At 44.6% G+C, this 25,246-nt stretch overlaps 1 protein-coding gene across 1 annotated transcript; it reads left to right on the top strand.

The window, feature by feature from the left end:
- Nucleotides 1–6,124: 6,124 nt before the first annotated feature.
- CATSPER3 (cation channel sperm associated 3) lies at nucleotides 6,125–23,821 on the top strand. Its single transcript, XM_090020549.1, has 8 exons — nucleotides 6,125–6,237; nucleotides 7,912–8,065; nucleotides 9,082–9,321; nucleotides 14,866–15,048; nucleotides 15,435–15,575; nucleotides 16,922–17,041; nucleotides 19,493–19,650; nucleotides 22,930–23,821. Exons 1-8 carry the CDS (start codon nucleotides 6,125–6,127, stop codon nucleotides 23,030–23,032), a joined length of 1,212 nt encoding a protein of 403 aa, XP_089876675.1. The 3' UTR covers nucleotides 23,033–23,821.
- The last annotated feature ends 1,425 nt before the right edge of the window (nucleotides 23,822–25,246 follow it).

Genomic DNA, 25,246 nt, shown 5'->3' with positions numbered 1-25,246 from the left:
GTAAATGTGTCCAGTGATGCCTAAAGCATCTTAGCTGATTCCAAGTGGCAGAGATGAAGCTATTGTAGCTGACACTATTTGAAATATCTTCAGAATATAGATTTATGGATTTCTGAGGCAAGAAAGGGACCACTGTGATCACGTAGTCTTATGTCCCACACAGCCCAGGCCAAAGAATCTCACCAGGTGATTTCAGGGTCAAACTCCTCATCCTCATTGGCAGTCCCTTGATACAAGGATGACAGTCTTCCAGTAAATGGAGATGTCATCATTGAGTCTGGAGATGACTGAGGAGGCTGATCCAAGATCCTCATGCTGCATATTTGACTGCAGATGTGGAAAATAGCTGCAGAAGGAAGGAGTGGATCTCAGTCATGTTGAGTTAAAGCTCTTTCCCTTTATGTCTCTCCTCTTATCTGCTTTCATAATGAGGTGAATGTGCATGAAGTGATTGATGCCTTGTTGTACATCATGCCACTGGGGATGATTCGGTGCTTGAGTCTTCCAGGTATTGATATTAATGTTGCGTTGTTTCAGCTTTACCTTCAGCGTGTTCTTGAATCTCTTCTTTTGCATACCGCTAGAGAGGTGACCATTGCTGAAGTAGGAGTATAGGGCCTGTCTTGGGAGCTGGTTGTCAGGCAACCTTATGACATGTCCTGTCCGATGGAGCTGGTACCCTATAAACTTGGCTTCAATGCTGTTGTTGTTTGCTTGAGCCAGAACACTGGCATTCGTTCTTCTGTCCTTCCAGTGGAGGATTTTCCAAAGATATTGCTGATGGTAATGTTCCAAAGCTTTCACATCTGTCATTCACGGTTCATGCCCACATAACAAGCTAGGGATGATAAGCTTGATTTGGGTCCTGAAGTTATGATCATCAAAGCCACAATTTTAGAGAAGTCCAAAAGCAGCACTGGTAGATTTTATCTAGTGTTATGTCTTGTGTTGTGTCAGGGCTGATGGCACTTTTACTAAGAGGTTAGAGATTATGGATTTGTATAGGATGGTTTGGTTAGGGATGATCCTGTCTCAGGCAGGAAGCTGAACTAGATGACTTATAAAAGTCCCTTCCAGCCTTCTCTATGATTTCTATGAGTGTAGTTTCTTTACTTTTTGGGGAAAGGTGGCTACTCCGGTAGGGGAAATGCTCAACATCCTCCAAGAATTGCCCTCTAATTGTAACATGGGGAGGGGCAACTAGTTGGTTTGGAGTGGGTTAGTAAAGTATCTTTTGTTGTGAAGTTGCCAGAGAGTCCAAGCATTTTATATGCTTCTTAGAAGAAATCAAGAAATACCTTGAGCTCTTCAGTTGAGTGGGAACAGATGATGCAGTCATTAGTGTATTGAAAATAAGTAACGGAAGTGTTGGTTATCTTGGATTTGGAACATAACTGGTTGATGTTAGAGATTCCTGTCCATGCAATACTGGATGTGACTCCAGATGGAAATCTATCAGCAATGAAATGTGGAATAGCTGTGCTATAGATGGAAAAGAGTATTGGTGCAGTTGAACATCCTTGTTTGACTTCAGTTTTAATGGCAAAAGGGTCTGTTTCTAAGCCACTGCTTAGGATGGTTGTCTTGTCCCTGTGAAGAAGACTGATACTGGGACAAATTTTGGCGGGCATCCAGATTTCATCAGGATCTTCCATAGGGCCTTTCTGTTGATTGAATCAAAGGCCATAGTCAATGAAAGCCATATAAAGATCTTAGCGTCACTTGCAACACTCATTTTGTAGCTGTCTGTTAACAAATATTGTATGTATTGTACCTTTGAGTACCATATTGGTATTTGGGTAGTATCTTCACAGCAAGGAAAGTGAGTTTATTGAGGAGAATTCAGGTGAGGCTCCTCCCAGCTATGGGCAGGATGCAATATCATAATTACTGCTGCAATCTGATCTACCTCCTTACTTGAATATAGTAATTATTCTGGCATCTTTCAGGTCACTGGGAATCTGCTCATGTTTCCAAATTTTCATAATAATGATGTGTAGTTGGTAAGAGAGCTTTTTTTTTTTTTTTTTAACTTATACATTTCAGCTGGTATTCTAGTTGTTTGTTCTTCATCTGCTTAATGGCTTTCAAAGCGTCTTGGTAAGTTGGCAGGTCTGCAAGGTAGTCCATAGAGGAGTGCTGTGGAGCGACATTGATGGTATTGTCTTTGAATTTGGGTCAGGAGCTCTTGAAAGTGCTGCTTTCACAGTATGTTGATGGTGGAGCTGCTTTTAAAGAATGCTGTTCCATTCTTGGACCTCAGAGAGTGGCTCCTTGTGTGGTGGCCTATAGATAGCTTTGGTTGTGCTGGAGAAACTATGCGTGTCGTGGCTGTCTGCAAAAATGTGAATCTCTCTTGCACAAAGAGATTCAACATTTGCAGACAGCCACAACATGCATAGTTTCTTCAGTGTTGTGCCCGCTCAGCCCTTGTTCTTTCATTTTTAAATCACCCTCTGGTTTTCGGCTTTAATGCGATGATAAATGTCTCGCTTCAGAGAAGAATTCCACCTTTCCCCACTCCGTCCCTTTCAAGTCTTTCTTTCCATAGCTCAGGGTCAGTACCCACTGTAGCATTGAAATCACCAGAACGAATGATCTTACCTTCCTTGGGGAGAGATGACGGGAGCTGGTTGAATTTAGCATAGAATTTTAATTCTGTTTGGGCATTGTATCAAGGGTTGGGGCATATGCACTGGTGGCTGTTGCATTTTGTCTGTTGGTCAGTTGAAGAGGAAAGATCATGAGATGCCATGCAGATTTTTTGGCATCTTGATAGCAAAACAAATTCTGTGATGGTTTCTAATTGAATCAAGTATCTGTCCTGGAGAAGCTTCAGCTAAAGATCCTAAGTAACTTAAGAATCTGCTGTGACCCAATGTAGGTTGTTCTAGTGGACTTAAAGGCCTCATTGCTAAAACTGTACATCTTATGTCTTCCCTTCAGTGTTGAGCAATTGTGGCTTATACTTTTGTCTGCTAAACTGAAGAGCCATCTGCTGTACGAAGCAGGGTTGAATTAGGAAAGGGAATTTTACTAACACAACCATTTCCAATAGCCTCCATAATACTTGAAAAATCTATAGAATAAGGATGTTTTAAGCTTCCAGTGCCTCTATTCATATTCAGAAAGCCTCCATATTTTGGTGACGAAACATAATTCCTTTTAATGAAGACTCCTGTTTAAGATGTAGGTACTCCAACTTTGCGTCTGTGTTGGGTAATCTGCCTGTTCGTTTCCTCCTGCCAACATTTTCTGCTGTTAAAATTTGCTTTTCCAGAGCGCGGATTCTAATTAAACCAAACATAATTTGCTTCAAAGTTTGATTCTTTCAAAATTCCACAGCCTTGGCTTAGTTTATGCATCTGTGCTGGCATTTTTAAGCTTGAGCTAGAGGATTGCAAACTGACTCCGTTTAGTTAGCACTTTGTACATGCTAGATTTAACATGCCACAGTTGTTTGTTCCAGGACACAAACATATGCGGTTTACTCTAAGCTGCATTTTAAAGGCAGCCAAAACTACCTTTCTCCTGGAACAAATATTTATGGAGGGTCCAAATTAGTATGTATCAACATATTGACTGAGTTAATTGATGATTACTTAACCCTAGGTTAAAAACCAAAACAAGACTAATGTAACTGCATCTGTAAATGTAACTGAGTTGCATTTATACCGCTGACATGTGTTCCTTGCTTCTAATCAGTGCTACTCAGAGGAAATACTCTGCAGAATTGGGCCCTTTAATTTATAGCATTTGAACAGTGATAAAGTTAGTTTCTAGATGAAACATGGCAGCAACCCCATAATGCCTGCCTGCAGTTATTTGATAAGGGCTAAATCTACTGAAAAGCTGTAGTGTCTCTGGAGATCACGAGAGTGCGTGATAACAGAGCACGTGCTGTATTGCAGTAACAGCAGCAGAAACACATGGTCATTAGTAAGGACCTACCGAAATCACGTTTTTGTGATTTTTCGCAGAAACCGTGATTTCAGGCAGGTTCCTGAAAATCTGTGAAAAAGCGTGGGCACCGTGCTTTTGGCGGGCTCCCTGAGAAGAAAAGAAAATAGAATACTTACTGAAAATAAAATGCTGGCTCCCTCTGGGAGCCCTTGTGGCTCAGTGGTGCAGCCCGCTGGGGGTGGGGTAGGGCAGGGCGGGAAGAGATGAGGGGGGGCTGCTGCCCCCTCCACTGCTGATTGGTTGTAACGGCTGTCCATCTTATGGCCCTTCTTCCTCGTCACCAGTTGGTGGTAAGGGGTGGGGCTGCGTGACAGACGGTCCTTGCAGCCAATCAGCAATGAGGAGCAGGGCTACTGGGGCCTGTTGGCCAATCAGAGGTGGGGGGGCAGTCGCACTCCACCCATAAAAATGGCTGCCCACCCTGTGATTGGCACCTGAAATCCGCTGGGAGCTGCCTCAAGTTCAGTAGACGGCTAGTTATTAGTTCTGCCCTTTTTGCCTTTTCCAGGAGCAGGAATAAAGAAGCTACCTTTAAAGCTCAAATATGTATAATTACAAGTATGCTCTTCCCTATCGCTGTTTCCGTGTGTAGGGATGAAGGTTGCTTTTTTAAGAGACAAGATGATGAAGAATGAAGCCAAGTGAGCAATTTGACGGGAGAATGTTCTTGGCCATCGTCAGCATTGCACAGCCAGACTCAGCAAGGCGTTCAGCTTGGGTTGGACCACTCTTGTACTGGACGCTGGGGATGCGCTTTGCTGTCCTACTAACCTCCTCTCCCCCAATACACGCACGTCTTTTTGCATAGACATAGAGGTTTTCCTTATTTCTCAATAATGAACATTTCAACAAAACTTGTTGCTCTGTGCCTTGTAGAGGGGGCCTGGGAGGTGTCCAGCAGTAAAAATGCCTTTCTTCTGCTATCTTGGCACCCCACAAAATATAAACAGTAAAAATGAATGTAATTTCACTGCCCCCTACAAACGCTTGTGACTTGGAAAGGCATGTGGTCGGGATGAAAATAATACGTGACAGCAAAGTGTCTGGTCTGCGTTGCTCAAGTTATTTTACATAATGAAGGGTTACTATCTGCTTTCCCCTCCTTCTGCTGGGGTTTGCCTTTTTCCTCTTGACTGGGTCAGTGAAATTGGGCTAGGTAACGGCCCATGTGCGTCTCGCTTCTGCCTTCTGGTTCTCCATGGTATGGTGGAGCCATAGGGCCTGTGCACATCACAACACCTGGCTCTATCCACTAGCATCGATGTGGTTGTGGGCAGGGTGATTCTGTCCTTGCCTAGGTAAGAAGGGGGCCTCCTCTCAGGGATGGCTGCAGACGTGCCCTTCCCTCCTAGAGAGTAACAGGTGTCAACCGGCACGCCAGGGTACGTCCTTCAGCTCGACTTACCTCTGCTTGGGTATATGGACCATCAATGCCTTTTTTAATCCCCGCCTCACGTTGAACAGTTCTGTGCTGGGCGAGGTATCGATTCAGTCTCGCCGTACAGCAGGTCTTTGGAGCTAACACCCTATGGAGATGCCTGGGCAAGTTTATATCTCAGAGTGATTATTTCAGGCTGCCCACAGGGTCGTTGGGCTCACTTTTTGCTATGCCCATGGGGTTACGAGTTTTTTTTCTTTATTACACCAACATTTCAGTCTTCTTTAAAATCACATGACCTTAAGAGACCGGACCCAAGGCACAAAACTGATGCTTCCAGCTTCACTTGCCCTTGGGTAAATCTCTTTAAATTGAAACAAGGACATTTTGCTGGCTTAAAAACATTTCTATTAATATTTAGGTTTGTATATACCTTTCAACAAAAGCCACATTTTGTACCTAGGCCACTTGGCAATGTTAATCCAGTTTGGTATATTTGGTGAATAATAAATGATGATTGCTACCTAGCTGTAATGTCTTTTTTCTTAATAGCTTTTCCTCGTCAAGCGCTTTGTCTCGGCTGCTTCTGGGTCTCGCATCAGCACCCGGCGGTGCCTCCAAAGTGGTGATGTCACAATAAAGCAATCCGGCCCGTTCCGGCCCTTTCCCATAGAGCGTTCCCTTCCACTCCCTCCGTCTCGGGCCCTCTTAGTTGCTTAAGAGGAAACTGGACGACCTCCTAGACGGCTTAACTTGAGAAAACAAAAATCTACAAGTCTGACCATGGAGATTACAGAATCTTTTCATAAGAGGGGACTTGCCCTCAGGTTGCCTGTTGAAACTTTTAAGTCCACATCTGAGGTCAAAGTGAAACACACGCTGTTTGCGCTATTTAAGTAAGTGCCAGTATCAGAAATGGATGATTTAAGTTTTAATTAAGGCAGCCAGATTGCTCTTGTAGGTAATGTTGATGTCACTGGAGCAATGAATGTGGTCAATGTTTGTTTTAAATTGAAGGGTGAGGATTTTTGTAGTGTATGTTTAGATAATTTCCAATGACGACCGCTGCAAAATTTTAACAAGATAGACTGTCCTTGACTATGCATTTAAATGAAGCACTGGATGCTTTTTGCCTTATTTGTCTTTCAAATGATTTCCCCAACTCAGCACTTAGGACAGTGCAAGTACTAGTGGGGAAAACTGTAAAATAAAAATATTGGTTTCTTTCTCTGAGGGCATTCCTCTTTGAAAGTTATTTGGCTTGTCCTGCTTGACTGGAATCAGTCAAATACTCGTATCTGGTTTGAGTTGTATATGCATCATTGAACTATTTAATCTACTTAACATGGACCTGATCCAGGGATCACTGGAGTTGGTGGGTTTCCCTCCATTGAATTCAATGGGATTTGGATTGGACTCAATGAACTTAATTGGAATTTAAAGACAAAACCAAACCTGCAATAATGTACTACTGTATTTACTAAAATACAGGATGAAGGTTTGCCCCCCAATCAACATGGGGGAGGGGGAGCTCCTCATTTTAAATTTGCATACATGGAAACCTCATTAAATACATTGTCTGTCTTTGAACTGCTGCTAAAAGCTTAGCAATGGAAACCAACTATAAAGTTCATTAAATGTAGCCAATACTGAACATGGCTATTAAGTACATAGCACATATGGGGCAAACATACAGATGGGAACTTTTCTTCTTTCTTTTTTTGTGTGGCCCTTAAAAAAAACCAAGCCGCTCTTTTAAAAACACACGCTCGTCACACCCACAGCTTCACATATTGAGCATCCTTGATTTACCAAACTTTCATATTGCAAAAACAACTGTGCAAAAACATACTATGCCCATTAAACCCTTAAGCAACATATATCAACTTCCCACAAAAGAAATCCTTACAGAACTCTCTTTCTTCACGCAGAAACCCGTGAAAACCTATTACTTCAGTAACTATCTGAAACTCTCTGCCCCTCCCATCAGTCCTTTCTGTTGGTTCAGTGAAACAAGTGTGGCCAGGCCTTTTTCCTCTACTTCTGCTCTGCCTCCTCTTCTCTGATTTCTTCCTTGTCCCAGTTGATGTAGTATTTCAGTTCAGGCAGCCCCAGTTTCAGACACTCTTTCAGTGAGAGCCAACCCCTTGAAAAACTGGAGGTTTCTTACTTTATTAGCATGTTTTAAAACTGACTTCTGGAAAGTCCTTAATAAAATACATGGAAATTGCTATAGACACCAGTGGTTGCACCATTTCATTACATAAAAGTTACCCCTATTGTCATGAAAAAACTGAGTGGCAACATTTAGCTCTTCCCCTGTGTAGAAGTGTTTGAATCAGATGCACCATTTGGGCTCATTTTTACCCAATCTGCAGTTTTCCCATGGCCTATTCAGAATACAGGATTTGCTCATTCCAGTCAATGATGGGACACTGAAAGGTGGCTGAACCCACCAGGTGCTGATCCTGTTCTTCTGAAGGCAGAACTGCCCCACCACTTGCTAAACTCCTGATGGGCCTAGAAACCATTGTCATTTCTATTGTCTTTTATTGCCTCTTTTTTGGTAGGAGACATGATGCAGAATTTTGTGCGTATTTATCCAAATTGCTGCAGAATCCCATGATCAGAGTCATCATGATTAGCACCGTCTTGGTCAATGCACTATTCATAACTATGGAGACTGATTATAATATTAGGTTTCAATCTCATACATTTTTGGAGGTAAGGAGCCGGTGAATATAAGGGCGGTTACATTCTTTTTGCATTTCATGTCCCCACTTGTGAGAACGGGGAGATCTTCATAGGCTACAGAAGCAGGGCTACAGAAATATTTACTGGGCTTTAGCATTTGCTGCTTGCTTTATTGCAGTGCTAATTGTAACTGTGGCAAATGTCCATTTCCTTATTGTCCTGGACAAGTGGAAGTGTTAGTCATGGGAACCATTATCTAGGGGGGACATAGGGTAAAGAATGATTTAGGGTGGCCTCTGGCAATGTGTAACAAAGTCTATTGGGAGGGAATTAAGGGACTGTGCCCCCCCCAATTCCATGATGACAAGCTTTCAGATTTGAATGAATGTCACAATGCTACAAGGCACAGCAATACTTACCAGCATTAGTCTGAAGTCAGGCAGAAGGCGGGCAAGATGGCACCTTAGGGACTCACTGAGTCACAGAGGCTTTTGCTTATGAACCAGGTTGTCTGTAAGCTGCCACCCTGCCCTGCCAATGTTACAGGACAACTCCTCATGGCGCATTTGCTCAGTGGCAGGAAGGACTAAGGGCCAATTCCAACTTTACTTTGTAGGTGCCTCCCTTTAGGTGTTGCAATGTCTAATGTTTAGCCACCCAGGCTTCCTATGCAACAAATGAGGAGACCGCCCAGAATTGAGGAGGGGGCAAGGATCCAGGATACTCATTGTGAGATGAGAGCAGAAGTTGGGTGGCTGACCTGACCCTATATTTCCAGGTTTGAGGCAACCAGAGTGGGCACGCATTGGTAAGGCTTATTTTTCAGGAGCAGCCTTGAGCGCAACACAGAACCCCAGAAGATGCACCTCACATTTACTTACGTGTCTGCAAGGTTAATGGGGATCTGGTCTGAAGTGACCAGATATTATTTGCGTTCCTGAGAAGCACATCACACCTTAGGTGATTCTTATAGAGGAGATACAGGGACCAGCCTTCCCAAAAGCCAAGCAAAGACATGCTCTGAATGTGTACTGTTTCCTTTTCAGCTGGCAGACGTGATCATTCTGGCCATCTATACCACAGAGTTTTTTATACTGTTTTATGTGGACCCCTTGAATTTCTGGAGGAGCGGCTACAACATACTCAATGCTATCATTCTCCTCCTTGCTTACCTCCCGTATACTATCAACAAAAATAACACCAAATACTACTGGACCTGGAGCACGCTCAAAGGTTTCCAGGTGCTCCGGATTCTGAAGCTGATCAACTACAGCCGAGGAATGATGGTAACGGTGAAAACGCTCAGGTTTTTATGTCTAGGCTGCTGCAATGTCCTTCCCCTGCTCTCCAGTAAGCTTCTGTTTTCCAACTCTTTGGTCCCACTTGGGTGACTTTAATCATCTTACCAAGCACATCTGATGAGGGGAGGGCATAGGAAGAGCTCTCTGATTTGTCACACTCTAAATTTTACCCTTTTTAATTCCTGCTTCTGACCCATCCCTGAACATGGATAAGCACATGGTATCATTTTGGGCTACTCGCAGTGTTCAACTGTGTCTAGCATCAGTTGAGTGGCCACCCTTGCTGATTGGTACCTGTTGCCAAACCAGGATGTTTTCCCAGTGCAGGAACGACTCCGGTGCCTGGCCTGGTAGGGTGTAGTGCTGCGAATGTCCAAGAGCAAGCCCCAGAGCAGTACTGCGGGTTGCTGTGATATGTAATGATACCCCAGTTCTCTTTGCTGGCATAGCCATGTTGGCAAAGCCCTCGACTGGAGATGCCGCATCTGCTGAGAGGACCTTTTGGTAGGCGTAGCTACATCACCTCCCTGACTGATGCAGGCTTCGGGGAATGGGTATTGCTGTGTGGTGAGGTACACTGCAGCCATCTATGCTACATGCTGTATTATACCCGCTCATCCTGCTGTAACTGAGGCCACTTCGCCCAGAGGCATGGCGAGCTCCTGCAGTGCCCTGGGTGCATTGCAACCGCTGGAGGCTGCCCCAGCTCTCGCCACTGCTGCAGCTCAGGAACAAACCTAGTGCTCCCCCGCTGTCTCAGGGGGCACCCGAATGACCTCCCCGCGGGAGTCTTTGTTACAGCAGGTGCAACCCAGCACAGGCATAGGAGCCAGGCTGCTCTGTGCCAGGAGGCTATTGCGGGCAGGGTTTGAGCAGACCGGAGCAGATGGGAGTTTTGCTACAGGAGGCACAGCTCCTCACCCAGTAGCGTATTATGGTGGTGGTTGGAGGTTTGGGGGGCAAACGAGCATTGGGGCAGCCCCTTGGAAACCAGCACATCTGAATACCACTGCCCACGCACGCCATGACAGTCACAGGACCACATCTGGGTTGTCGCTTTGTGTATGGGCAAGGCCTCCACGACATGCCCATTGCATGTCCTGGCTTGTGGTACTGCTGAATTACTGGGCAGAAGTTTCCAACTCCCGGACTGAGGCTGTTTCCAAAGAAAACAGCATGGGCCTGGCTGCCATTTGCAGGCTGCCCACCGGGGAAGACATGCTCCTTTGATTTTCTGCCGAGGGAGCGGCATCGGGACGGTCAGGGAAACCGTAGCGAGGCCTGGCCGGACCACCCTTATGCGGTAGCCACCTGTCTAAAGAAGCCACCCAGAATGGCTCCATGAGAACTGAGCCCGATTCTCCCCTCAATTTATTAGGAAACCGCCTATGTAAAGCAAGCAGGTTTTGTTAGTCCCTTGAGCGATCACAGGTTGCGTTGTATTTTTTGCAAATATAAGTCACCCCTTTAGGGGTGACGATTTGTGCCAGACCACAGAGATAGCAGGGGTCTTTGCAGCGTGCAAGATGTGGCAAGAGGCCTTCTGTTGTGATCTCAGGGGTTGTCGAAAATAGCGAGGGCTTGAGAAATATGGTTGAGTTTTGAGTTTCAAAAAGCCTCACAGCCTGGGCATTGTTTGCTTTCTGCTTCTCTTGTGTCCAGGGGAGATTTCCTTTGACTTCATTCATTTTACCACAGTGGTGTGGATGGAAAAAAAAAAAAAAGAGCTATAAAAAATAGGTCACACGTACTATTTTAGCCTGTGTGTGTTTTTCTCCCACACGCACCGTCTCTGATTTAGTTTTCTTCTGACAACCCTGGAGGTTTATTTTTTAAGCAGGGAGCTAATGTGGGCAGTGAATGCTCAGCCTGGGTTTCTGCATGTAATTAATTGGTTGGGTAGCTTACCAGAAGTGGGATGTTTATAGGCACAAGGCTCTTATAATGTTCACTTCTGAGGCTTCGTTCCTCTAGTTGCGATCGTAAAGTTCACTTATCACCAGACTTTATATGTTAATTATTCAGTGTAGCTGGAAGTGGGGATACAATAGAGGTAGATACATTAATGAACAGTTTAGAGAAGTCAAGTCACGAAATTTTGTCCATGCTCTCTGATGCTAGTAAGGTAGGGGCACACGACAATATGGGCTGTCATTTATCTATGATAAAAGGATTTTTAAAACCACACTGAACCAATAGATCATTTTCCCCAAGGAGCTTGGACAATCCCACTGGACACCTCTGCAACTTCAGGAGGAGAAAATCTGACCGTGTCAAATGTTTATGGGACTTTGTGCCAAAAAGATTTAGGTGACTTTGGATAGGGTTAATCTTGGATATTAGGATCCAGACTTATATCAGATAGATGAGGGATATACGGTCTCATGTTTCTGACCAGAGATTGACCAGTCCTATCCCAAAGCAGTCAGAAATGTCTTATATGAAGCGATTAGCCTGCAGTCATCTTTTGGGAGTTTTCTTTCACCCTCCTCTGAAGCTCTTGGTACCAGCCATAGCGGGGACAGAACATGAGTTTTAGTGGACAGTCACTAAGAGCCGGTCCCGTGTGCGCAGCAAAAGCAGCCCTTCGATAAAACTCACCTTTGGAAACCATGCTGCCAGCTGCCCAGTGGAGCTTCACTAAAGGTGCAGGGGTTTGTTTATACCTGGACATGTATTATAATTTATTAATTGAAGTCTCAATTAGCCCTTAACAGGTTAGCTGTATTTAACACTGAAAGCTCAAGCATGCAACACATTCTTGGCACACTTCCCTTTATTAATTAAAAAACTCTTTAAAACACTCTTGCCTTCCACCTTGGTGCAATAAATTTCCACCTTGAGGAAATAATTTCCTTGTTGTACTCCATACAGAGAAGTTCTGTTAGCTGGGATCCCAGCTTTAGTGTAGGCTCCATTCATCTTTATTTCAATGTGAAAATAAACGTTAAAAATGCCAGGTTGTTCTAAAAATCAACTTTTCTGCTTTTTTTTAAAATGTATTTGGGATTAATTTCGACATAGTTTACAGCCTATGAAGACCATAAGCCACAAAGCTCCTTCTTAATAGAAGCACATAGGACCTGCTCTAGGTTTCTGAAAGTGTACAGGAATGTCAAGATGTGCCATGGAAACTCAAAATGATTTGATGCTACTATACAAAGGGCACTTGCTGGGCTGCAGTGACTCTAAGCATTTTATAGCTCTCCTGTTGCCTTCAGCTCTGGGTGGTTGTTTGCCTTTATGAGCATGTGCACGACCCACATTTGCTGGGGACCATTACATAACTTGGCAAAAATGTCACGTGGTTTTTTGTATAAATGGCTTTTGTTCTCCCTGTCCAGTCCTAGACATGGCCTGCAGAATAAAAGGTGGTTGATAAGATTGCATAGTCCAAAGGTGAAGGTCACTGGGGTGGTTGCTTTAAAAGCACTATACCTGTCTCTGAAATGTCAACATTTATTTTTGTTATCATCAGCTCTATGAAGCTTTCATGCTTGTAGTGAAGGGCTCACAGCTTCTAGGTAGTGTCGCACCTGGATGTTACATGATCAGATGCATTCAAGAGGGCGGATGCTCCACCCGATAGAGAGCAAGAGAAGAACCCCAGTGTTTGCATGGGCAGGGCCTGTGGAGCTGCCACAATTGGAAATATTAGGGTAAAATAGTGAGAGTGGACATTGCCCTATTGTGGGATGAGGAAGGTAGTAGAAACTCCAGCGTCTGACCTCAATGGAGGCTTGCTGCCTGCAACTCAATCCAGATAAGGTGGAGCTGAGGTTTAGTGGCTAATGGGAACACCTGGAGAAATTGGCCGAGGTTCCTGACGTGGGTGTGTTTTCTAGAGTAGACGGGAGTTTAGAAAGCAGGGAACTACAGTATTCACGTGATTGCTGGGGGAATCTTTAATCCACCATAACAAGATCAACTTCTTGGCAAGCAGGAGAGATTGGAAAGCGTCTTATGTAAGCTCTGCACAAACCTCTTAACCAGGAAGCGCCATCGGAACAGATCAACCGGGTGGTTTCTGGAGCTTGAACTTGAGATGCTGTCGACAGTTGGAGACCTTATCCAAAGGGGAAATGATACATGGATAGTCCCTGAACTGGTGTGCTGCATAAGAGACCCTCTGGCATTAGCACACTTATTGTAATCAGGAGAAGGCAGCCAGCCCATTCTTTAGTCAGTCCCTGGAGTAATATAACATTGATGCAAAGGCTGTATGCAGTCTTCTATAATTTGGAGTTAATAGAAATGTTTGCAATTTGGCGGAGATCCATTACCAATGGTCTGGCTTAAGCTCTATTCCCAAACCAGTACTCCCATCAAGTCCTAAGGGTGTCTTACGTACTGATGCTGTATTTCGGACTTTGCAAGGATTCATTTGGTCTCTGAGGTTGGCTTGAGTTCCTTCCTAGTGAACCCATGCTTTATGGTGCTTTTTCTCAGTGTGCAAGTCAGAGTTACCTTGGTGGAAAAGAAAGACAATGCCCCATCCCACATCCTGTCTCTTATTAAACAATATTGCATGTGTCTAGACAACCGTCCAACAGCGATGGGGGTAGAAATTTCTTCCTGACTCCAGCTCATGATTAGACTCTGCAATTGAAACACAAGGATTGATAGCTTGTGTAATTTGTATCTAGCTAATTTAATACAAAAGGTCATCTTCTGAAGCATTTTATCCTTTATGAGCAGAATCCCTTGCTCCATATCCTGCAGCTGTGAGCTCCCAAGGTAATTCAAATGGATGTGAATAATAATGACCTGTTTTAAAGGTGCTCCTTTTAAACAGATGGAGCGGACTTGGTGGTTTTACAAAGCCACAGCTCCTTAACTTGTCGTCTTTCCAACTGTTCACAGATCTGTCCTGTCTCACAGGATAAGTCCTCTTGATTAACAATGGCAATGTCAAGACTGACAGTCAATGCATTTTGAGATGTACTGCCATCAGCTAGAAGACCAGAGGGCTTCAGCTTAGGAAGAAGAGTCATGTCATATTGATGTAGTAGCATCCAGAGTCTTGCAATCATCGTGAATGATGCTCTTCCCTCCCCTAGTTCCTTGCATCCCAGGGCCACTTTTAAACTTGAATACATACAGATCTCGACTGCCTTGTTTTCATGCGTAGTGGGGAAAATGAAGCAGAGTCTGTTAAGCAGGCAGTGACGGAGTGGGGAGCAGAATGGATAACCCTAGAGTTGCAGCCCTATACTCTTATCACTAGACAAAGCTTCCTGACTGCTGACAGGGAGACAGGACCATCTTTCAGCTGAGAAAATCTGCATTTGCCGTTATCTTGAGTGGCCCTGCACAATCTGGGTTTACCGTCTTCCATTTGGCAAAGTCAGGGCCGTCCCCAAGAGCAGCACTCAAAGCCCGTTCAGACATGCTCAGTGGGAAGAGAGCCACCTGCTGAACCAGCCACCCTGTTGCCTGCCGCGGCTTGAATTCCAGTGAGTATTTTCTTTTATTTAGGGCTGCTTGTCTCCAGTCTAAACTGCACACACTTGTTTTTCTGTCTTGCAGAATTTGATGACAGCTGTAGGCCAGACTATGAAGACTGTGATCTATGTCCTTATTCTACTGTTCCTGTTAATGTTTATCTTTGCCATTTTGGGCCACGGTTTGTATGGAGACCCTGACAGTGGAGACATAGAAAATTGGGGCAACCTTGCATCTGCACTTTTCACGCTCTTCAGTTTAGTCACGGTAATTTCTGGAGGGCTTTCTCTTCTATGCCCGCCTGTAACTTCGTAGCCGTTGCCCCTGATTTTGGGAGGGGACAGTTAGGAAGCCAGTTAATTAAATGGTGATTATTCCCAGCATTAAAGACCATGCAAGCTGCTCTCTGGTTTTATTTAATTTCAGAGAGTTGAGAAAATTCAGTTTGATGGGTTTTTTTTTTTCCTGGCATTGAAAATTCAGAGGGGAAAAATCTCCTGAGCGATGGGCTCCTTAGCAGCGGATTTAAGCCTGGAACTGCAGGCAACTGAGGAAACTGTTCAGTTAAAAAAAAGAGAAAGGGATTTACTGCAGTCTCTGAGTAATACTGTGGTTTGGAACTTGCTGTTTGATCTGCTTAAATACATTTGCAGGTCGACGGCTGGACGGACTTGCAGAGCAGCTTGGAGAAGCAGGGTTTTACTGCCAGCCGAGCGTTCACCATAGTCTTCATCTTGTTGGGCTTCTTTGTGTTTTTCAATATGTTTATCGGTGTGGTCATTATCAATATCCAGGTAAGCTGGAGGTTTCTTACTTTCTTTCAAAAAAACCTCTCGCTGCAGGTCCTTTAACCTAAAAACTCGCCTTTAGTTGCTTGCCCAAAGTGACTTTATGGATATTGGGTCCTTGCTGTATTTTTGGATGCATAAGGAGAACCTTCAAAAAGGAAAAAAAGAAGGGTCAAATTGTGTGTGTGTGTGGGGGGGGGGGGGGGAGGGAGGTGTCACAGACCGTGAACATAAATTTGATTGCATTTCTGTGCATTGATGTCCAGTATGCACCTTCATTATAGATCTCCTTTTTCAGGAGGAAGAAAACATGTCTTATACCCTGGAAAATATGATAGTTTACTAGAGACTGAAGCCCTTTGGCCGCTGAATGTAAATAGTTTATATTCCTCACAGCCCTGCTAAGTTTCCTCAAAGCTGAAGGGAGCAAACCTAGGAGGTGAAAAGTGGGGACGTTGTCCTGTCCATGTATGCAATACCCTTCACTTCTGGCCCTGGTCTGTCACACGTGGACAGACGGAGCCATCTGCCAACCCCTGCCATGTTGAAGAGTAAAGCAGGTTTCCCTGAAGACTCACATGCTACACTTTACAAGGCGGCCCCTCAAGTGGGGTCTGCACTGCTATTTGGGATGGCCACAAGGGTCACCCTAGTCTGAACCAGGCTTGGCCATCCATCCCATCCACACTTTACCTGAAAGCCAGACACAGAGCAAAGCTCTTGTTCATCAAGCAGAGTCCTTCCAAGGAATCAGTCTGCCTACTCCTTGCCTCTACGAGAAGTAGAGACCAGAAGTGGAGGACAGGAAGGCCACATGTTATGTGCTGGCTGACTCCCAGGTTTGTGACCTACAGCAAGCAGGTGAGGTGTGAACACTCACTGCACATAGCGGGATGCTGGGAGGAAGGTCAGCCTTGGGCTCTGATACTAAAGAGAGCTGCTGGGGACAGCTAAGGGACTTTTAGTGTGGATGGTTGGCAGGTTTGGGTCGTAGCTGTATGTAGCAGTGTGGACGAGCCCTCTGAATTGAGGACAGCCCACGGCGGGGCTTTGAGCTGCTTTGGGACTATCTGTTACAGGGTCACTGCCGGAGACAGGATACTAAGCTAGACATCATTGCTCCAGTATGTTATTCCTACAGCCTCCATGGTGGGACTGCTAGTAAAGGCACCATCTCTGGGGTGAAAATCTTACTGCGCTCTCTCTGTCCAACTCATCACAAGTAACAGCTTTGTTGCTACCAATATGGGCTGGATTTAAATGGACATAGAGGACAGAGTCTCTTGGACTAAACTCTTGAGTTGTGTCATTGTGTTCCTCTGCCCTTAAACCATTTGGCCTTCATTTTATAGGACTCAACTCAAAATTACAAGTGGGAGTGTAAAGCAGAAACGCAGGCTGCTCTTCAGGCCAAAAAACAGGCCATATTAAAGAGACAACAAGAAGAAGTGAACAAGTTAATGCACCAGCAGGTAGATGCACAGAATGCCATTTCTATAAGCTTGCCTGTTATCATGAGTATTTCGAACATATGTAAGGAGTAGTGTCCTTTGCAATCACTTGCATCATAGCATGCTATGTTTCTTTTACTTATCCAAACTAATCTCAAGCTTTTTCTTCTTTTGAAGTAATCCAAGATAAGGCTCCTGATTGCCATTGCTTATAGCAGAGGTCCCTAGGTTGCCTTGGAGACCTCCTAAAGTTGCCTGTGGCCATCGGAAATTAATACGTTAAAGTGGAAGTTGACAAGGAGTGTAAAGGATGATGTCGCTGGCAGGGTGTTATTTACTCAGTATTGTTGTCTATTCTTGTTGGGGACCACTGCTTAATTAGAGCGATTCTTTCATTTTATGTACGGGAATGATTCCAAATAGTGATGTCTGCATGTGCACGTTTATCACACATGTTCCACTTTGAATTTTCTATTTCAAACAGCAGCTTAAAAGTGGACACATTCTGAATAATAACAGCACTTTCCCTAAAAGATTTCTCTTTTTTGGTTTTTGTAAAATGTCTGCATTCCTGAATTCTTAAATGTAACTCAGCATTGTATTATGGGGACATCTCAGTGCAGCACATATATTCTGCAGTAACCATATATGTCTTTGAATTTGCTGTTCACTTCTATGGGAAGTATTTCAAAATCTATTATAGTAGTCAGGGGCACCTTCCAAAAATGACTGACTTGAGATCTGCTGTCTTCTGGTTCCTTAAGCAGATTGCTGCCCTTTTCCAAATTGAATACTCAGTCTCTGAGCAATATCTAATGATGATGTGATAGATTTGAACTGTATTTCATGGATTTAGAATTTTTTTAACCTGACAGTTTTTCATAATGGACTCCTATGAAGCTATTTGAAATGTAGTGCAGTTAGTACCACTTAAATAGAAATGTTTCATAGAATCATAGAAAATGAGCGTTGGAAGGGGTCTCAGGAGGTCACATCTAGTCCAAGCCCCTGCTCCAAGCAGGACCGTCCCCAACTAGATCATCCCAGCCAAGGCTTTGTCTAGCTGGGTCCTAAAAACCTCCAAGGATGGAGATACCACCACCTCTCTGGGTAACCTATTCCAGTGCTTTACTACCCTTGTCATGAGAATTTTTTCCCCTAATATCTAACCTAAATTTCCCTTGCTGCAACTTAAAACTGTTGCTCCTTGTTCTGTCTTTTGCCACCACTGAGCACACTCTACCTCCATCCTGCTTATAACCACTTTGCAGTTAAGGCCGCTATTAAATCCCTCCTCAGACTAAATAAGCCCATTTCCCTCAGCCTCTCCTAATAGTCATGTGCCCCAGCCCCTGAACCATTTTTGTTGCCTTCTACTGGACTCGCCCCAAGTTGTCCACATCCTTTCTGTAGTGGGGGACCTAAAACTGATCACAGTACTCCAGATGTGGCCTCACCAGTGCTGGATAGAGGCGAATAATCACTTCCCTCAATCTGCTAGCTACCCTCGTACTAAAGCAGCCCAGTATGCTGTTAGCTTTCTTCTCAACAAGGGCACATAGTTGGCTCATACTCAATGTATTGTCTACTGTAACCCCCAGGTCCTTTTTCGCAGAGCTGCTGCCCAGTCCGTCAGTCCCCAGGCCGTACAGGTGCATGGGGTTGTTCTGCCCGAAGTGCGGGACTTTGTGCTTGTCCTTACTGAACCTCCTGAGATTTCTTTTGGCCCAATCCTCCAATTTGTCAAGGTCTCTTTGAAGGCCTCTTGACCAACACTCTCTGAAGGTTTGGAATAATGCTCCTCCTTTCTCTTTCATCCCTTCCACTTCCTCTTTTGTCAACTGTGATTTAAAAGTACTTAGGTCTGTGTGACTCAGTTTGAAGCGCTCTTGCCTTTGGGCCAGGAACCTGTTGATTGAAGTAAAGTTTTCAGTGCTGACTTACAATTTAGTGCCCACTGCCGTTACTAGTAGGGACGATATCTATGCAATTATGGGCACTGTCTCTTAGGAAGAGCCCTGAACGGAGTCCCTTTTGTGTCTGAATCTGGTGCTTGTTCAAATCCTAATTAAATATCTTATGATGTTTTTGAATGAAGTGCCACTTTACCATTCTGGCCAACATTCTCTTTTATGGCTTATAAAGCAAAAGTTTCCAGGCCCTCCTCTAGTTTTGCCCTCTGTTACTGCTCCCAGAACCATGCATTCCTCCAAACCACGCAAAATAACTTACAGTTGCCACAGCAATTGGCTGTGTGGGTGTGCAAAGATGGGTCTGCAAAACTGGAGACCAGGGTGGAAGGCCGCATGCGAGTTATTGCTGAGGCCTAATGCATCTTCCAGCTGTCTCCATAGTCCCTGCACAACCATCATCTTTTACAAAGCTCTTTGAGATAGCTGAGGAACGAAAGTTACTACTTAAAACCTATTCCACGCTAACAAAGTTTTCTCCTGGGATCTCTTTTCACACTAGAAAACCAGCGAGTATAAAGCTTTCATTGAATTGGTGGACGACTTTAAAAAGACGTTACAGCATTCTGATACTGTGGTCTTAGAAGATTTTTGTGTCAGTATCGCATTTATTGATCTGTATTTGACATCCCTGGATCTTCAGGATGATACAATATATAGGTGGGTAGTCCAAGTGTGACAAACAGAAATACAGACTGCCATGGTGGAAATCTTCAAACTGTACCTTAGAGTGGTGGTTTTGTTTCTTTGACGTACAGGATGGACAGCCCTTGGGGGAACCTGCAGCCCATCAGCTCTGCCCTGCAGGTCTCAAAATATGGGCTGCAAGAATACAATTAAAGGCATTTGATCTCATGCAAGTCGGTTTATAGGCCAAAGCATAAAGAAGCTGTGATAGATAGGTCAGCATTAATGCCCATTGATTTTGGGAGTTCCCGGTATGGGACTAACGCTAAGTGTCACATTTAGTGAAAACAGTGACTCTTTCCTTACATTTGAAGGTTTCTCTGGGCTCAAAGGTCCCTAGATGAGAGTGCTTCCCCATCCCATGCAAATAGGCTCATTTTTTTGAGTGGTAGATTATTACAAGAGAGAGCCAACTGAGGCCAGCACAGCGCTTGCTATGCTGGGGATTTGAGCTTGGGTCCAGACATGTAGCAACAAAGCAGCAGCCGTATATTCAGGTGTTGTGGCTTTTGGTTAAGAGTGCAAGGAGGGAATTCAGCACGCTTACACGCCCAAACTATATAGGTTAAAGGGAGAACCTCCCTGAGCTGTGAGTAGCACAAAGGCTTGCATGCTCTTGCCAAGCCAGCCATCACACTGTGAAATGATCTGACAAGCACTGACATCCCACTCAAGAGAGAGCAGTGGGGCCAAATACATGCACAGGGTCTCCCCAAAGGGATGCCCATAAGGAGGAGCGTACTGCGTGGAACTGCAGCCGCTGGCGGTCGAAGCCTCTAGTGGTATTGAGGTCCGACACTACTCCTCCACGGCTGGGAGAGCTGTTGTCAAGTGGATTCTCCAAGGGATGGAGAGAGAGGAATATGGGACTATTCAGGACTTGGCATCTATTAGAGAGGAGAAAGAGAAACCATAGCTGAAGTAATGCTAAAACCTAGAGAAATCCACCAGAAAAGTTGACTGCGGTGGCGCCTGGTTTGTCATCTCTTACTGCCGCAGAACCTCGATCTATTTAGCAATCAACTCACTTATCATTTTTATATCATAGTACAGGTACAAAACCCAAATAGCAGATTGTCGAAACATTTGAAGAATGGGCCAGACCTTCCCTGTAGTGTGTAAATTGCCCTAGTCCTTTGACAGCACACTGGGGCAGCCAGACCACTCCAGGAGCCTGGGCATTGGTGTTGGGCTCCTGTGTTTCTTCTCCTTTCCCACTGAACTCTGAGGTTCCTTGCACATTTGGAAGTCTTCTCACTGAAACACAAATCTGATTGCCATTTGCTCAATGTTAGATTTTGTTCAAAATATACATTTCAAACTGAGTTTGGTGAAAGGATATTTTCATCCAGGATAGACAAGTGATTCTCAAGCGAGGTGTCGTGGGGTCCTCTCAAGGGTGCCAGGGGTGCCACACAATATTAACAGCATAAGGTATGCAAACACCTACATATATTGAAGAAGATAAACCCAGACATCTCGAATAGGAATCCACGGTGTGCTCTGGGGCTGCCTTCCTGAATTGTTTGCAGCAGAAGCATTGCTCTGTGATTTTTTCTGTAGTCAAAAAATGACTGAAAGCTAAGGGATGGCACTTTCTGAGGGATACCTTGAGTCTCAAAAGGTTGAGAACCACTGGGATAGATCAACTAGCCTGTGAAATTCAACAGAAAATGCTAACTTACACTTGGGTTGAACCGTCTCATAGCAATACAGGATTTTACTCCAGATATGTATTAGTTTATAGAAAGGGAATCTGATGGGAAGCTTGGGCTTCCAGGCTCCCAGCTTTGCAGCCACCAAAGCTCACAGCTTCCAGGGTCTCTGGCTCTGGGAGGCTAAGCAGCTGGATTGCTTTGGACCCAGGACAGCCAGGGTCCCAGAACCAGGCTCCCCATATCGCTGGATGAAGAATGGTTATTCCATTGCATGAATATGGGACATTTCCACAGTGTTGTTGCCAAACTGGAATGAAATCAAATCTTTCTGAAATGGACTTTCCATTCTCTACCTGGCTGTAGCGCTTATCCTCACGCCAGCCCTATAAGGTAAGGAAATGCTATTATCCCCATTTCACAGATAGGGGAAGGAGTGGCTTGGTTTAGCTGAGTGGCTAAATGGCTTGTGAGGCCACACCGGGCATTTGAAGTAGGGAAGGGACTTGCACCCAGCTCTCCCCAGTCCAAGACCAGGGCCCAGTTGCTGGGACATCCCTCATCCCCAGTAACATATAACAACTCCTGCTTAAATGGATATTTCCCAGTTGTTCTCTAAATCTGGGCTCCATTTGGAGCCTATAGACCTTCTTGGATTTATGCTTTTGAGAAAAAAATTATGAGTGGCTCTATTTCTTTCAGCCCCAAATCAGGCAAAGCTGCCAAGCTTCAGGTGAATGCCACTTTGAAGTGTTTGGGGGTTTCTTTTGGGACAAACCTGGAACTCAGCAACATGAGAAATGGCCATGGGGGCCTGGAGCAGTGGCTCAACCCGAGCAGCATCCCCGATGGTGGCCATTTACAACCCTGTCCAAGGGGAAAGTGACCCCTCCTGATGTCAAAGCAAACCCCGCTCCCACAAATCCCAAGGGAACTGAGCCTGCTGAGTTTTGCATAAGTCTGCTTAACCATAATGCAGAGCTGGTATCTGATCCGGGCTTGGTCTTTGCCCTGTTTAAAGGCATCTAGATCAGGAATCCTGCAACATTTTCACCCGTTCTGCGAGTGACGCCCAAAAGGGTTTAGGCCCTTTCTAAGCACCCAACAACTCAAATTCTGCGTGGCACCGGAGGAGCCCTGCAGAAGCGGGGGGATCCAGTGACCGTTGTCCTACTAGTATTGTTCTGAAAATCGGTTTGTGGCCAGCTCCCCAAAGGACCAGGTCTAGTTTCATTAGACCTGTCCTATTACTCGTCTTCCCGGGCACCGATATGTCATGTGCTCAAAACATTGCTGGGTGAATGGATCTGGTCCAGCACTGGGACTTGTGCATGGAACAGCGTGTTGAGCCAGTCCATTGAGCCTTGTCAGTTTTGTTCTTTAGGGAAAAATACTACAAATGACTTAAAGCAAAATCTGCACAGAAGGGGGACCCAGTCTCATACAAAATAGCTGATGTTCATCACTCTTTGTCTTGTTAAATGAACAGGGAGATTGCTTGGGGAGGCTGGAGTTCTGCATACCCGTCTTTCATCATTTTGGGCACACCGGTATGGTGGTGGGGTATTTACGCTATGCTGTCTCCTTCCCGTTGTAGGCTCCAAGGACTCTATTACGAACTCGCTAACACGTTGAACGCGATGTTGGTGGACATGAAAGAAACAGCTGAGGCCCCTCCTGAGAACCAGAAGGATAGCTGACTGGGGTCAGGTAGCAAATGTGACTTGTCACTATTGGGAAAAAAAAAAAGTGTTGATTAAAATAACTCAGAACAGATTCACTTTCAGTCTGATAACTTCATAGTTTCTAGCAGCAGGCAAGCTAACGGATTGGGGAAACTGGGTTTTTCCATTTTCTGTTTCTTTTGAGGTCTCCCACCTTTGTGATGCTGGCAATGGTGGGGACTTTGGCATCCATCTGGCATTTCAGCCACTGGGTCGCACAGGCAGAGGATTAAGCAAATCACAAGGAAGCACTTCATAGATTTCACAGATTTCATAGACATCAGGGCTGGAAGGGACCTTGGGAGATCATCGAGTCCAGCCCCCTGCTCAAAGGGCAGGAAGTCAGCTGGGGTCATAGGATTTAATCAACATCAGCTAATTTCTAATCATTGGAGGGCTGCTCAGTCAGTCTGAGTGAGCTAGGAGCGGGCTTAGGAGTTTCTAACTTGCACGATTTGTGCCCCAACGGCTGCACACGGGTCCACTGCAAAGGACTGTGATCCTGGAGCTAGTTATCTCGCCCTCCCTCTTACTGCCCACAGCCAGGGCCTTGAGTCCATAGTTAGGTTTATACACGTACCAATCTTTTGGGCACCACACACGTGATTAGCGGAACAGCTTCAGGGACACCAAATATCTTTAAGCAAAAATTCACAGCATTAATCAGTAACATAAGCCATTGGTTTCAACCTGGTTGGCTAATGTCAGTTGTATTCCCCAGCAGAGATCTGAATGGAGGTGAATACCTTTGACTAGGAAATTTAATGTGGCTGATCTGCTAAATGCACCTCTGTGGGGCACTGTACCTTCCTATGGCTCTGCTCCTTGTTCTCTTGTTTCAGGGAATAGGCAGGATCTGATCTCTAGAAGCGGCATCAGACATGATGCCAAAATCGTATTTGCTCTTGGCCAAACTGCTTGAGAAGCAGCAAAAAAACACACCCGGCGCTGGTGACTGGAAAATTCTTCAGCTGTCGAAGTATTTGGAGACAGTTTTGTGGACTGACTCTCCCCAAAAAGACCTAATGTTTGGTGCTGAGTTTTGAGAATCATGTATAATTTTTATATTATAGCTGTGAAGCACTTTATGATTATATGTAGTCAATAGGTGTATAACGTTACTTGAAGAACCACTTGAAAAATGTCCTTCGTAATACCGAGCGGCTATTCTGGATTGCTCCATGGCTTTCAGTAGTAAAATAAATTAGAACCAGACGCATACAGTATCTAATTCTAGGCTTTAGGGCTGTGTGAAAAACTGTTCCCATAAAGAAAAATTACTGACACTTTCTCACAGAGATGGAAGAATGATTTTTTTTGGTTAATAATGGTCTCTCGTTGGCTGGACCGTTCGCCTTTGCTTCTTCAGTGCAGTGTAACAAGTATAACCATGATCCTCCTCGCTGCTCTTCACAAAAATCTCTGGTGTCCCAGTCTAGATGCTGGCCTGCTTCACCCGAGCCAGCGTAGTAATCACTGTATTCCTGCAGACTGCACTGTATCTATTGGCCTTTCGGTGTGGGGCATCCTTGTAACACTGCAAATGCTCATGCAATTGCCTCAGAATATTATTTAGACAAGATTTGATAAAGTGGCAGAGGGGCTGTAGCTCAGATCCAGCCTTACTGCTCTGTTTTTTATTCTGGATTAGATCTTCAAAATCAGTCAACGTTCAAGGCCAGGGTATGACTCAGTGCTGCTAACAGAAGCTCCTCATAAAAGGACTAGAAAAAAAACAACGACACAAGTTACTACTAAATTTGTATTTCATGTTTTCATTTGTAATAATTTCATATTTTATGAGGGATGCTTCCTAAAACTTGTACAACATGCTGGAAACATATGTGGCTCTAGAGCGCATTAGGTGACCATTTTGATAGAGAGACTAGATCAAAACCTGCTTTTCTCTGGCACTTATATATATGGGCTACATTTCAGTAAGGTAGCTGAGCAAATGGAGGAAGACTATTATCAAACATACCCGCAGCATGCTCCTGCTGTTCACACTTCCATAAATATTATGGTCATTTTCTCAGCCAGCCTGCAGATGGATATCGTGTTGTCTGGAACATAATTATTTAAGTTCTTTTTAATTAAAAGCTGCATTTCCATTGTTGTGCTGCTCACCCTGGGTATACCATTGAGATGAAAAATGTCAATGTTTGAGATTTTATTCAAAGGGCTCATCTC

Source organism: Crocodylus siamensis, chromosome 10 (genome assembly GCF_052110815.1).
Source record: "Crocodylus siamensis isolate JL-2025a chromosome 10, ASM5211081v1, whole genome shotgun sequence".
Taxonomy (NCBI): domain Eukaryota; kingdom Metazoa; phylum Chordata; order Crocodylia; family Crocodylidae; genus Crocodylus; species Crocodylus siamensis.
Note: the sequence above shows the minus strand (reverse complement) of the source record. Positions and strands in the feature narration are given on the sequence as shown.